The sequence below is a fragment of the Vicia villosa genome, linkage group LG2, assembly GCF_029867415.1.
Source record: "Vicia villosa cultivar HV-30 ecotype Madison, WI linkage group LG2, Vvil1.0, whole genome shotgun sequence".
Lineage (NCBI taxonomy): Eukaryota > Viridiplantae > Streptophyta > Magnoliopsida > Fabales > Fabaceae > Vicia > Vicia villosa.
This window is the reverse complement of record NC_081181.1, coordinates 131,170,567-131,183,122: the sequence shown is the minus strand read 5'-3', so window position 1 is coordinate 131,183,122 and position 12,556 is coordinate 131,170,567. Positions and strand designations below refer to the sequence as shown.

The 12,556-nt window shown below is 34.2% G+C and overlaps 2 protein-coding genes across 4 annotated transcripts; both read right to left on the bottom strand.

Moving 5' to 3' along the window:
* Positions 1-1,263: 1,263 nt before the first annotated feature.
* On the bottom strand, positions 1,264-4,645 carry LOC131646806 (uncharacterized). 2 transcript variants are annotated; one of them, XM_058916765.1, is made up of 5 exons: positions 4,336-4,645; positions 3,405-3,549; positions 2,770-2,872; positions 2,288-2,468; positions 1,264-1,459 (listed from the first exon to the last, which is right to left on the bottom strand). In XM_058916765.1, exons 2-5 carry the CDS (start codon positions 3,522-3,524, stop codon positions 1,408-1,410), a joined length of 456 nt encoding a protein of 151 aa, XP_058772748.1. In that variant the 5' UTR covers positions 3,525-3,549; positions 4,336-4,645; the 3' UTR covers positions 1,264-1,407. The 2 variants fall into 2 exon arrangements, with proteins under 2 accessions (XP_058772748.1, XP_058772749.1); XM_058916766.1 differs by having other exon boundaries at positions 4,348-4,645.
* Positions 4,646-5,962: 1,317 nt separating this feature from the next.
* Positions 5,963-9,019, bottom strand: LOC131652129 (uncharacterized). 2 transcript variants are annotated; one of them, XM_058921906.1, is made up of 4 exons: positions 8,710-9,019; positions 7,646-8,272; positions 7,208-7,386; positions 5,963-7,021 (listed from the first exon to the last, which is right to left on the bottom strand). In XM_058921906.1, exons 1-4 carry the CDS (start codon positions 8,814-8,816, stop codon positions 6,423-6,425), a joined length of 1,512 nt encoding a protein of 503 aa, XP_058777889.1. In that variant the 5' UTR covers positions 8,817-9,019; the 3' UTR covers positions 5,963-6,422. The 2 variants fall into 2 exon arrangements, with proteins under 2 accessions (XP_058777889.1, XP_058777890.1); XM_058921907.1 differs by having other exon boundaries at positions 7,208-7,383; positions 8,710-9,011.
* Positions 9,020-12,556: the final 3,537 nt, after the last annotated feature.

Sequence of the window (12,556 nt, the reverse complement as noted above, 5' to 3'; positions counted from 1 at the left end):
CAAGGTTATTAACATGTTTATATTCCTGTTGTATTCGATCTGTGTTTGTGACACAATCGCTACTGTCTGTTTGATCTGGTTTTGTTGGTTGTTTAGACAAAGGTTGGAGGAAGGAATGATGACGCTACTGCTGAGGCATTGACGAGGTTGGCTGGTACTATTGGACAGGCTCCGAATGTGCATGCTGGCAATGGAGAGAAGGATAAGTTATGTGCTTTGGAAAATTTCCGAAGGAACAATCTGAATAAACCTAAGATTAGTTTGGAGATTTATTTTTATAAAAATTTAGTTCGGAGATACATCCGAATAAACCTAAGATTAGTTTGGAGATTTAGTTTTGAAAATACTATTTATTTTTACCTAAAATACCATTTTATTACTTAAATTAAAAGGCAATTACCAAAAATAGCATTTGTTCCATAATAAATGTATTTTCGAAAATACATCTCCGAATTAACTTTAGGTTTATTCCGAGATATATCTCCGAACTAAATTAAAAAAAAAAAAATTTAATACGTCCGGAAATGTATTTCCGAAAATAAAAAATATTTTAAAATTTTTGCCAGGGCCCGAGAAAAATATATAGCAACAGTGCAATAAAAAATTGCCATATCAAAATAATAAGAGTTTTAGGCAAAACAGGAATTCTGAATCGATTCAGAAATTAACCTATCTAGCTCCTATCAACCAAGTTTTTCTAGTGTCAAACTTTTAGTCACTTTTAAATGCTTTAGTCTAACCTTTCACCTACGAGAATTTGTTCTTCATTGTTACATTTCATAAGAAAAATATAAGAATTTCAAGAAAAAAAACAAAAAACCAAAACTATTGAAAAAGGCCAAATTTCTGAATTGAATTCAAATCGTAAGCATGGCCATATTCAATAAAATTTATATTAATGAAAATTCTGATCATAATATTTAAATGATACATTAATATTTAAATCAGATAAATTTAAGATGTTAACTTCCAATAGAAATTTCAAACCGGAACTTTTATCCTACTGAAATTTCAAGGAACCATTTTTTCTCTGTGAACAGAAGACTTGAAGACCAAAAAAAAACTGCATTTCCCTATCATATAATCGAACACTAAATTCAATCAACATTGCTACTCCATACATACAGAAGTCACACCCATTTCTCATATTTACTTTGCATTTTTGCTAACAACAATTTTCTAAATTCAATAACATATTTACTCCCAACTACTTATTTATATATCATGCACATAGAAAAATAAATTGTCCGTAAAAATAAAAGGTTATTCTAAAAAAAATCTCATTGAAACATTGCAAAATTTCATATCTTCATTTTCAGCCCTGGTTTTTTCACACATCTATACAATCTTGCACAAAATCTTTAATGCTAAGCAAATAAATTACAGGTCCTCCCGGGACAAAATCTTTTATTCATTGCTTCCAACTTTCTGCTTCTTTCGTTTGGAAGTTGGCGGCGAACTGTATACAAATCGTAAATAAAAGTATTAAAAACAGCTCTAGTGCAGATGACAGCATCATTAAATTTCATAAGAATAAATTAATTTATAAGGTAAGGGATACCTCCCATTTAAAAACTCATTTCTAGGTCATATCTCATCTAATGTAGATCAGGTAACACACCCCTCATACTTAGGACTACTTAGGACTGAACATTTGAAGCGTGACCCAACCGATCAAGGATAGACCTTGATAGCTACTTAGAATTTAAGTTGGGTCTAACTTAACTCACACAATTGACTTGTAAAACGAGGGACCATAAAACTTTCGGATAATATATTATCACCCAATTTAATACTGCCAGGGCCAGCACACCCATCTGACACTCAATACTAGACTTTTGGAATCTGATCCAATTGCGGGAGGCGCAACGTATCTTAGAAGCTCTCATTGGATCACTCGAGTCACACTTCACATATTCAATCTTTGGACTTGAGAGAGTTGTATTGATAGTATTATATTCGACGATAAGATCTGAAAATGTGCTTATATAAGTTGACTTTCACACCTTACAAGCTAATTTTGCAACAAATAAAAAAATAAATCAAAAACTCATTAGGTTTGTTCTCTTGCGTTTATATGGGTCTAGTGGAAATTTGTTGTATTTATTGATTATATTGAATTCAATCAGTTAGTTAACTGCTACATCTTTTACAGCTGCTCCAGGGGAAAATGGATCATATGCCATGTATCTAGTTGTAATAAAGCTCAAGTTCTAACCATGGAAAATAATTTGCACACTCAATGATTTAGTCCATTAACACAAACATTAGAGTTTGGCATATGTACCTTGTTAGAATTGGTTGTATATCAGCACCAACAGCTGTACTAAGCTCTTCAATAGTTGCAGAAACCTCATCACTACATTTAAGTATGTTGCACGCATCTAAGAAAGCAATAGATTTTATCGTGTCTGGTACAAGTGATGTATCTTTTACCTCTGTTTTGAGATTTTCCATCAAAACAAATGCTGCATAAATAAAGATTCACAAACTGTTTGAGAATTCAGATATTGAAATAGTTCAACTACTTAAAAGTCATAAATAGTCAGAAATTGAAATAGTTCAATCTACTAATGCAAGAATGGATTGATTTTTAAGCACGTGATAGTAAGAATTTCAGTTATTTGAAATTAACACAACAATGTTCAATTAAATCCAATTCCAAATCTCAATAATTCAAATTTAGACATATTGTAAAATCAAGGATATACATGATTTTTTTCAAAAGGCATGTGTAATATAGGTCTTAAATAAAAGCATATGACATACCAATAGCTCGAATCGTCTTAAGGTCAAATCTGTCAGCCAAGTTTTTACAGCCTATTTTTTCTGCTCGCTTCCTGATCAACAATTTCAAACTAATCATAAAATCCTGCCAAGATTTCAAATGTTGAATTTCACAAACATACATGAATAAACCACTAAGATGAAGGGGAACACTAAAATTCATCAAAGAAACATGTCACATTTAGCCATGTTTGGCAAAATTAACTTCAAACAAGATTTGCACATATAACCAGGTCAAAGCCACACGTCCTGTTACCCAACACAGTTTTTCATGATTGAACCGTAAACCGATACTGTTTACAATTATGTTATTTGAGTAGTTTAATTACAATTTAGGTCCAATTCGACGGCTTTAATACATTTGAATCACGACCCAGTGATTTTGCCGATTTGATTACCAGCTCGATCACAGTTTACAATTATGTTATTTGAATAGTTTAATTACAATTTAGGTCCAATTCGACGACTTTAATACATTTGAATCACGACCCAGTGATCTTGCCAATTGGATTACCAGCTCGATCGTATTACAAATAATAAAATTATAGTATTAAGATAAGATTAATTATAATATCAACAAAGAAACATGTGATCAATGAATATGAGAAGAAACTTACAATCTCAGACTCTGAAAGGGAGCAAACCCAATCGATATCTTGAACCCTAGTCTCAATGTTGATTTTCCCCAACTCGACGGGTCTTTCCAATCTCTTCTTCAAGTTTCTAACTTTCTTCATGGATCAAATCAAATACTGCTAAAACCTGAAAAACATTTGTTAAAAATTGTATTCAAAATAAACAAAAGTCTAAGAATTAAGAAATAATGTGAACAAAACTGTAGAATGTTAGTAAATAAACAAACTTCTGAAACCCTAAACCTCTAAAACGATGGAACGGGATTTGCTACCTTTAGGGCGGGAAAGGTGTCATACTTTGCATCAATTCCGTTTGTTGGATTCATCTCATGTCTAAATCTTGACACGGATCTAACTATTTATTTCTTAAAAAAAAAACAAAAATACAGAATACGAGACTCGAATCACTCACTAATATCTCTAAAGCCTTTGGCTTGTCTTGCCTAAAATTTGAAATAACACCAGGGACAAAACAAATGTGAAGTTTCATACCAAGCACAAATTCATTTAGAAAAAGAATAAGAACTTAAGAGTACAATGTGAAGGCCCCATAAAGCAAAGGCCTGTCAAGTTAAGATTATCTTCTATCATGCTATAGAAGATGGTTTTCATATATTTTTACAACCTGCACATCACATTGAGTAGGCATAATCAAGCATTGTAGAACTATCCTCAATGATACTTTTAGTTAATATTATAAAGTTTTGCTAGAAGGTTAAGTAATACACCAGCCTTGTTGTGCCCAACACTGCAATATTGAAGTTAATTTTTTCCAGAAGACTACTCAAAATGCAATATAAATAGATCAAATAATATACTTCTAATATATAAAACAGGCAGAAACAAAATTAATTTGATAGACATACATTAGACCATAGCCAATTTGAAAGGACACGGAATATATAACACTTACTGGAACACTTACTAGAAGGTACGCCTCACCGACCCGTTTTCTCAATCCACCACTTTGATGGACGCCTCACAAGTAACCTCTGTACAGCCGCACGTACTTGCAGGTCGCCTCTAGTTTTCTCAATCCAACACCTTGATGTACGCCTCACAAGTAAATTTTGAACAGCCGCACGTACTTGTAGGTCGTCTCCGTTAAAAACAACGATATTGAAAAGGTGTGAGAGACACGATGGATTGAGGGATTAAGACGGCACCGGCGGGTTCCAATATGTCAAGGTCAAGGAAATGAATAGTAAAATTTGCCAAATTAAAAGTAGATTTAATATACCTTGTTTCTTTTTTAATGGTTTAAGCATTAACCTTTTCAACTAAAAAATTAGAGTCTTTTTATAACAGCACCCACATTCATAATTATTTTAATTTTTTTTTTATTATTTCACACTTTTCAATTATTTAAATAATTGATCTATGATTCGCCAAATCCCATTATATATAATATAAAATGTAATTAAAAAATACATTCGAATATATCAAAATACATTATACAGACATACTTTCAAAATAAATAAGACTAAAATAAAGATATATTGAATAAAACAATACAGAACACAAATAATTCGTTAAAATCACATTAAAAAAAATACATAAATGCAAAAATGCATCACTAAAATAAAATATAAGAAAAAGATAAATTTAATATAATTTTTAATTGTTGTTATTCTCATTCCTAAAACGTTGTCATATATGTTATATCAAGTCTCGTGGAAGACGCTGATGAATCTGTTTATTATGAACATCATATCTTATGTGTAGAAACTATTGAAAATCAATATTAGAATCATTTGACAATGTTGTCGTGTTATTGCCTAAATGATCATAAGAAAAATCAAAGTTTCCACCATACGTGGAGCCTTCATCTTCAACAATCATGTTGTGTAATATGATACATGTATCCATTATACGCTGGAATGCATCTAAATGCCAAAATCAAGTCGGGGTTACGTATGATTGCAAATCGCTATTGGAGAACCTTATATGCACGTTAAATATCCTTTATTGCTCCAAGCATAATATTTAGCCACACACAAAAGAACTTACCTCAAAGTGTAGCTCATTCCAAACATTACAAGAATATCATGTAAAGAGGACTATAATTAGGGCCATTTTTTAAGGACGTGCAAGGCATGGGATTAACACATAGGATCCAAATTTGTTACAATTAAATTGTGGTTAAAAAGGACCTCACAAATATGTATTACGGAAAAATGTGGTTAAACATAGACTATTTGTTATACCATGGTTAAACTGAAGTTAACCTCTATGGGGCCTCCAAAAACTTGAGACAGAAAGGTTTCCCATTGGGGTTTCCGGCCCCAGGTCTTCACCTATTTGTGGAAGAGGGGAGGTGCATTAAGTATAAACTCTCTCTCGCGCCTTTCTTCAGCTTGTTCCTGTTCGTCTATTCGGGACGGGGCAGGCAGCCCACATACATACATGAAGAGAAGCTATAATAGTTAAACCTTTTATATATGACAACAGCTGAAGAAGTATCATCATAACATGAAATTTAAGTAACAAATTATATAACCAAATGAACTTCATTAAAATGCAACAGACAAAATACCAAATTAATTCAAGTGATATGTACATCATCATTAGAAGCCAAATAAAAGGCAACATTCAACATGTCAAATTTTGGTAATCTTATCTTGATACAACTCAATTCAGCAAAGCAACTAATGCCATAAAAATAGTTAAGCTGAGCATAACGCGAGAGTAAGCATGTACAAGGGAAGAGTGTCACTCAAATGCAAAAATAAAGTCAGTGTCAAATGTCGATATAAAACGTGGGAGGTGAGTGTAATTTTCCCGTGAAATAGTTGCTCAGAACAAGTTCATTTATCAGCCTCATCTCATGATGGAAACCATAGACTCTTCAAATAAAAGAAATGAGGCCATTTTGAAGAATTGTTGCACAAGTTTCATGTTTACCGCCGAAGAAGTGAACTCTATATGAGTGCCAGCCAAGTCACTAGCAGACTGAGTTAAGAGTTCCATTCACGCGAACTACCATTCCTAGTTAGCGTCTCACATCATCTCCTCTTCTTTGACGGCTTGCATTCTAGCATTTTCGCGGTCCTTCTTAAATATAAAATACAACGGCGTGTAGCACAGGCAACACAATCCAAAAGGAGCTGCCATCATTGAAAGAAGTCCCTTTGACAAGGCAAGAGCCTCAGGTGAAGATCCTTTGATGGGATCAACAGATTTCGAATCGTAGCCAAACATTTTCTCTGCAAGAATGCCAACCAAAGGAGCTGCAACAGAAGAGAATGAGCCTTCAAAAGCTCTATCAAATGCATAAATCATTGTCCTGTGTTTGACCGGAACAACCTCGGCAAACATAGGTGCGTTTGCAGCCGTACCATTCCAGCTTATAGTTAGTCCCATAAAAAAGAGAGTGATTGAAAATGTAAGAAAACTAGTTACTGATTGCGGTATCACCCTAAGAAGAAACCATGAGAATGGAATGCCCATAAAGGCGCTGAATTGCGCACACATGATTCGACCTGAATATGGATAGATCTGTGTCAATCGATCAGCTATTGATCCTCCTATGAAGGACCCTAGTGCACATCCAATAGCAAAAAGACTGAGGAGGGTTGCTGAAGTGTTATTATCAAAACCTGCATAGTGAGCCAATTCATTGTGTCAAGCAAGTAGATACAAAAAGATTCATATTCCAACAGGTTTTAGAATCATTCCAAAATTTAAGTTCTTGCATTAAAGACGCCGCTAGTGATCGATCTCAGAATACAATCTTGCAAAGTTGCATTAGCATGTAAATGCACAGAAAAAGGCTTCATGCTCACCAATTAGTTCAAACCACATTGTGAAGAACACCATGGCAGTCCATGGTAGTGACCCAATAATGCCTTGTAAGACTATTATTTGAAATGTTTGAACTTTGATCACAGATTTAGTGGCTGCCCAAGAGTGTCTCCAAACTGAAGTCACACTAGCATTGCCATTATAGATAGAATCACCCCTGCTGATACACAAAGTTGATTTGCCAACAATTACAAATCAAAGAGATATAAACATTCAGTTATTTGTTCGCTAGTAAGCAATATCCTATATTCATTTAGTCATCAGCTCAACACCGTAAAATCTTGCACAAAAACCCTTACCAGATGGTACGGTATTGAACTGCTGACTATGTGAATATCTGAGACGCCTTATTTCACTAGGAATCCGTTTTCCTGAATTTTACAACGCTGTGACATATGTTGTAAAATGTTCTTCCTTACCTTTCTGAACTATCACTAGCATCTTGAATGATGGAAACTCTTTTTTTTGGATCATCCACATATAGTAAAACAAGGATTCCAATCAATGCGCTCAAACTCGCCATCAAAACAAAGGCACATCTCCATCCTTGTATCCCCCAAAACGTTTGACCAGCCATGACAGTAGCCATAACACCACCTCCAATTCCCCCTACATTACCAATAAGGCTTAGCAATCCAAATCCAGCTCCTCTCACTCCTTCCCTATAGCTATCCGCAATGAAAGACTGCAATGCAGGAATCACAATTGCCAAACCAAATCCGTTTATCGCTCTCCAAAACGCAACCTGCATAAAATCGTGACAAGCACTCACAGCAGCAGTTGATAAAGCCCAACAGAAAGTTCCCATAGCAAGAATTGTTGGTCTATCATAGTTAATAACAAGTATACCAGCTAGAGGCGATGACAGTCCTTGAACAAAGTTCCGAATGAATGTGAGGTAACCTAAATCAGACGGTCCCGCATTGAATGCTTCACTAACTTCTTTGTAGACAGACGGAAGAAGATTCTCGTCGGCGCGCTCCATAATAGCAGCTAGGTTGATGAGAATGAGCGAAAGAGATATGCCATAAATCTTAATTGTTGTTCTGTTAAATTTGGAAAATAAAATATCATGGAAAGACTATAACTGCAATTCATTGTATATGACCAAAAGGAATGTAAAGAAGCTATGAAACACAGATGCCAGAAACACCACAACAAGTCGACACATATAATAATTTGAAAAAATGTTTCACACACGGATATCCGACACTCATTTTTTCAGAGTTGTCAGTGCTACATAGAATTAAAAAACCGAATATAACTAGTATTAGACATATGATATAACAGGACATGTCTTCTAACTATATAACAGAACAGAATCAGATTGAGTTAGAAATCAATAGTTCTTTTTCTAACTATACAACTATACAAGCCTTACGAAAATTCAACCAAACATGTTTCTAATAAAAATAATTGAAAAGCAAAAATTGTAGATCAATAAAGTCAAAGAAAGAAAGAGGAAAACACAAGTTGTACTCACTTCATGGTTTGAGAAGAAGAATGAGTGGGAGTTGAAAATGATGATTTGGATTTGGATGGAAGAAGAGAGGATTTGGTGCTATGTTTTGAGGTTCGAATGAGTCCCATCACGTAGGACAATCCAAAGAAAGAGGAAGGAACTCTCACAACGGAGCGTTCTTGGTGGATCTGACGCAATTAATTAAAAAGTAACAACAAATATGACTTTATCATATAGTATTAAATCAAAATTATGACGTTTTTGTTATTTATAACAACAAACACTCCTTGAAATAGAATGTAACTTGCAATACAACATTAAAATTTGGTATGTCCGGAATTTACAAGGGAGAAAAAGGTTAACACAAAAATCAAACCGTCTAAGAGAACATAGATGATAAAAGGATGAAGTCAGCTATCATTTCAAGGGATTATAAGATATTAACCTTATTTAATTTTTGTTGTTGAAATAATATATAAATAAATAAAATGGAATGTAATGCGTATTTAACTGGTCAAGGTGGATTATACAATGACACAATGTTAAGATTTAATCTTTGATCTGAATTGGATTTAGATCAGAGAAATAACATATAATTGAGTGGATAAAGATGGTGGTTGTCGGAGATACATGTAAATACTCATTATATCAAATTAATAGAAGTTGTTTGAGAGGTGTAGGAGTTGAAAAATTATGTATATGAAACTTGAGTTATAAGTTAACATTTATAGAATGAGGATTAGGGTTTCTAGGACAAAATCCTAGATAATTGTCTAAGGTGTTAGTCGTAAAATGATCATGATATAATTTTAATAATATGATTCAGAGCATGGTACGTGGTGGGATAACACTCTTCTTGGGTGCGACCATTTCTTATGATGGGTTGGGCTTGACCATGTCCTAAAATTGACCTATTTGAGATTGAGTTACCTGAGTTGATTGATCATGACTTGATTGAGGTGGAATCTTACAAGTTGACTTGTGATTACCACTTTTCTTGCACCTCTTTCATTTAACATGTAATTATGTCCTTCTCATTTAAATATCAAATCCATCAATTTCTCCTTGCTTGAGATTCTATTTTATTTTGCCTTCCTAACATTTTTTTGTAGAATGGTGGTTGTTCACCAGGATAACTTGTCTTGTCCCATAAGTTAGACCCATTAACAGGATAAATAACATGCTTGTATATTTATTGATGCTTGGATTTCTTTTTGTAAATATTAGAAATGAAAAACTAAATCTTGTAGTTCTTGCACTTCATGGAAGAAATTACATAAACACATGGCAAGGCTGTGAGCTGCCACTTCCTGCATCAGCAGTTATGTTCTTGAAAGTTAACAGAAAATTTGTCTCCAAAGTTTTCAATGTGCCTAACCTTAAGAATATGCTCAACAAACATCGTGCAACATGAATTAAACAGAGTACAGTACGTCAATTTAAACATAGTACAATATATAAGTTTAAACATAGTACAACAATTTATCAATTTACATTAACTAACAATTTAGAAGTTGGTGTAGACATTAATTTTCTCAATCCTAAGCAATAAAAAGCACATTATATGTTAGTGAATATATTACCAAACATATTAAGCAAAGTAGTAGCAAATTGCATTACCCCTTTCTAATGTTAGACAGAATAACCTAATCACCATTGTTTGCAAATATAATTCTATTTGATGCCTACCTTTCCACCATATATGACTTATATTGTGAACATTATTATGGATATTGTTGAATATGAGTCATACTGTAGGTATTATTATTGATAGATAAGAGTATTATTGTAAACTGAACTCTAGTATTATAAACTCAACTTTAGTATTATATATTGCATATAACATTGTATAATTAATTCATTAAATAATACCTACCTCTTGTATAAAGCATCTTCTGGAGAGTTTGACAGTACTAACCAAACCCCTCATTTCCCCTTCTTTTCCAAGTCTCCTTCAATTCTACCAGAGTTTTCGAACCTTCTTCTACACAACATGCAAAACTCTCTTGATACACAACTTCAATAGTCCAAAATGTAGTAAGTGCCACTATATACCTCATATTTAAACCCATCAAACCTCCCAACAACCTATCACAACAGAAACATCAACAAAATCAAACAACCTTAAAGAAAACAATTATGATTAAAACTAAAACATATGATTAATAAACCTACCAACAATAATCTTTGTTTGCTTTTTTAGGAACAGCGTCAGAAAGTCAAATATCCCATTTATTAACTTATCTCTTAAACCATGATAGCACACCATTAAGAGAAGTTATACCTCCCAATATAACTTCAATATCATCACTGTCATCTATTTCCTTACAAGCTTTTATCAACACAGTTGCAACAAATGGAAGAAACTCTCAAAGGAACAAGTAATCTTGTGCCTGAAAACAACATCTGGAGGAATTATAGTTTAAAAGATTATCATAGATCTAAATTCTAATAGGGGAGTTATGACTTACGAGCCATGTTTTGAATGAATGCGATTGAACAGTGTCATTGCGAATGCTGAGGATAAAAGGGTGTTTGGTGGCTGAGTTGTAGATATAAAGGTGTTTCCTTAACCATGTTCTGATACAGATTACATGCATTTTTGCATATCTGATACAAAGTAAACAAATTTTTGGATAGTTGACACACCTCCTTCGGACCTAACCAGTCCAAGGGTGTTATGTGATAGAGCCCAAAGACGTCCATCTCGAATTGAGCCAAGCCTCAGGGGCAGGGACAAAGATCATACCCTTGGCCAGGGAATGGTCCTCTATGACATAGAGCATAGTACACAGAGATAAACACATCTCGTTGATTCAGTCGATTGTAAGCCCCGCTATGGGAGACACATGAAACACGCTCAATAAAGCATACAAATTAATACGCTACAATAAAAAATACTAAACATAACGAACAAACATGAAAATCAGAAATATTAGCTAACATCAGCAAATGTGTTAAGCCACAAATTGCAAAGACCATTTCCAGGAAAGTCCAAAGAGCACATCAGGTACTTTGTTGCAATGCGGCGCCTTTTTTCTTCCTAAAAGCAAGCAATTAGCATTCTCATGCCCAAAGAAGACATCACTCCACAAATGACATGAAGCATACTCGCAGCTCACTGGTGAACATTTGCGATGCCCCTATCGAAAACAAACTTTACATTGCATGGATAACAGGCAAGTCGTGGCGTTAGAATAATTCACAAGCAACCATCAGTTGCAGCATATCAACAATAATAAAATGGAGAAAACGCATGACTCTAAGTTAAACCATGCATAAATCATTGAGGTAAAAATAATTTTATAAATAATCGTTACACCTAAGGCACAAATATTCCAAAATATTGCAGGTAACTAAAAAATACAAAGAGAATAAAAAAAGAAGCAATTAAGCCAAAGCACCCTGAGCCGAGGTACCAAGGTCACCATCTGAAGACCCCTTAGGGGAAGCTTAGAACGGGTTCAGCACCTCAGAAGAAATTATGGATGTGGGACATATCCTTCTTATCTGCTACATATCTGATCACGAACCTCATACACGGTGTACATAGTCCATTGGAGGGAATCATGAATCATCACTTTCAAGTTGATAACCTCATCTTCCAGAGTTTTTCAAGGCCTTGACATGAGCCTCAACCTCTCGTAGAAGAGTTCCTGATCCTCCTCATCCTGACGAGTTTTGGCCACATCAGCATTTGAGGCATCTTGACGACGCTTCTCCTCCGCCTTAAGAGCAGCCTCCAACTCAGTTATCCAGGAAGTCAGAGTAAAAGGGGAGTCATAAGTCTTCACCTCCTCTAAAAAAGAGTCAATAACCCCGACCTTATTCTATAGCTCATAAATATCCGTCTAAAAAGTTAAGCATT

Excerpts from the sequence above, each read along its gene's own strand:
- LOC131646806 (XM_058916765.1), bottom strand. The coding sequence starts at position 3,524 with ATGAAGAAAGTTAGAAACTTGAAGAAGAGATTGGAAAGACCCGTCGAG. Across the intron at positions 2,469-2,769 it reads TAAGACGATTCGAGCTATTG|CATTTGTTTTGATGGAAAAT; the intron begins GTATGTCATATG and ends TTATTTATGCAG. Across the intron at positions 1,460-2,287 it reads ATACAACCAATTCTAACAAG|TTCGCCGCCAACTTCCAAAC; the intron begins GTACATATGCCA and ends ATTTGTATACAG.
- LOC131652129 (XM_058921906.1), bottom strand. The coding sequence starts at position 8,816 with ATGGGACTCATTCGAACCTCAAAACATAGCACCAAATCCTCTCTTCTT. Across the intron at positions 8,273-8,709 it reads TCTTCTTCTCAAACCATGAA|AACAACAATTAAGATTTATG; the intron begins GTGAGTACAACT and ends CAAATTTAACAG. Across the intron at positions 7,022-7,207 it reads AATGTGGTTTGAACTAATTG|GTTTTGATAATAACACTTCA; the intron begins GTGAGCATGAAG and ends CTCACTATGCAG.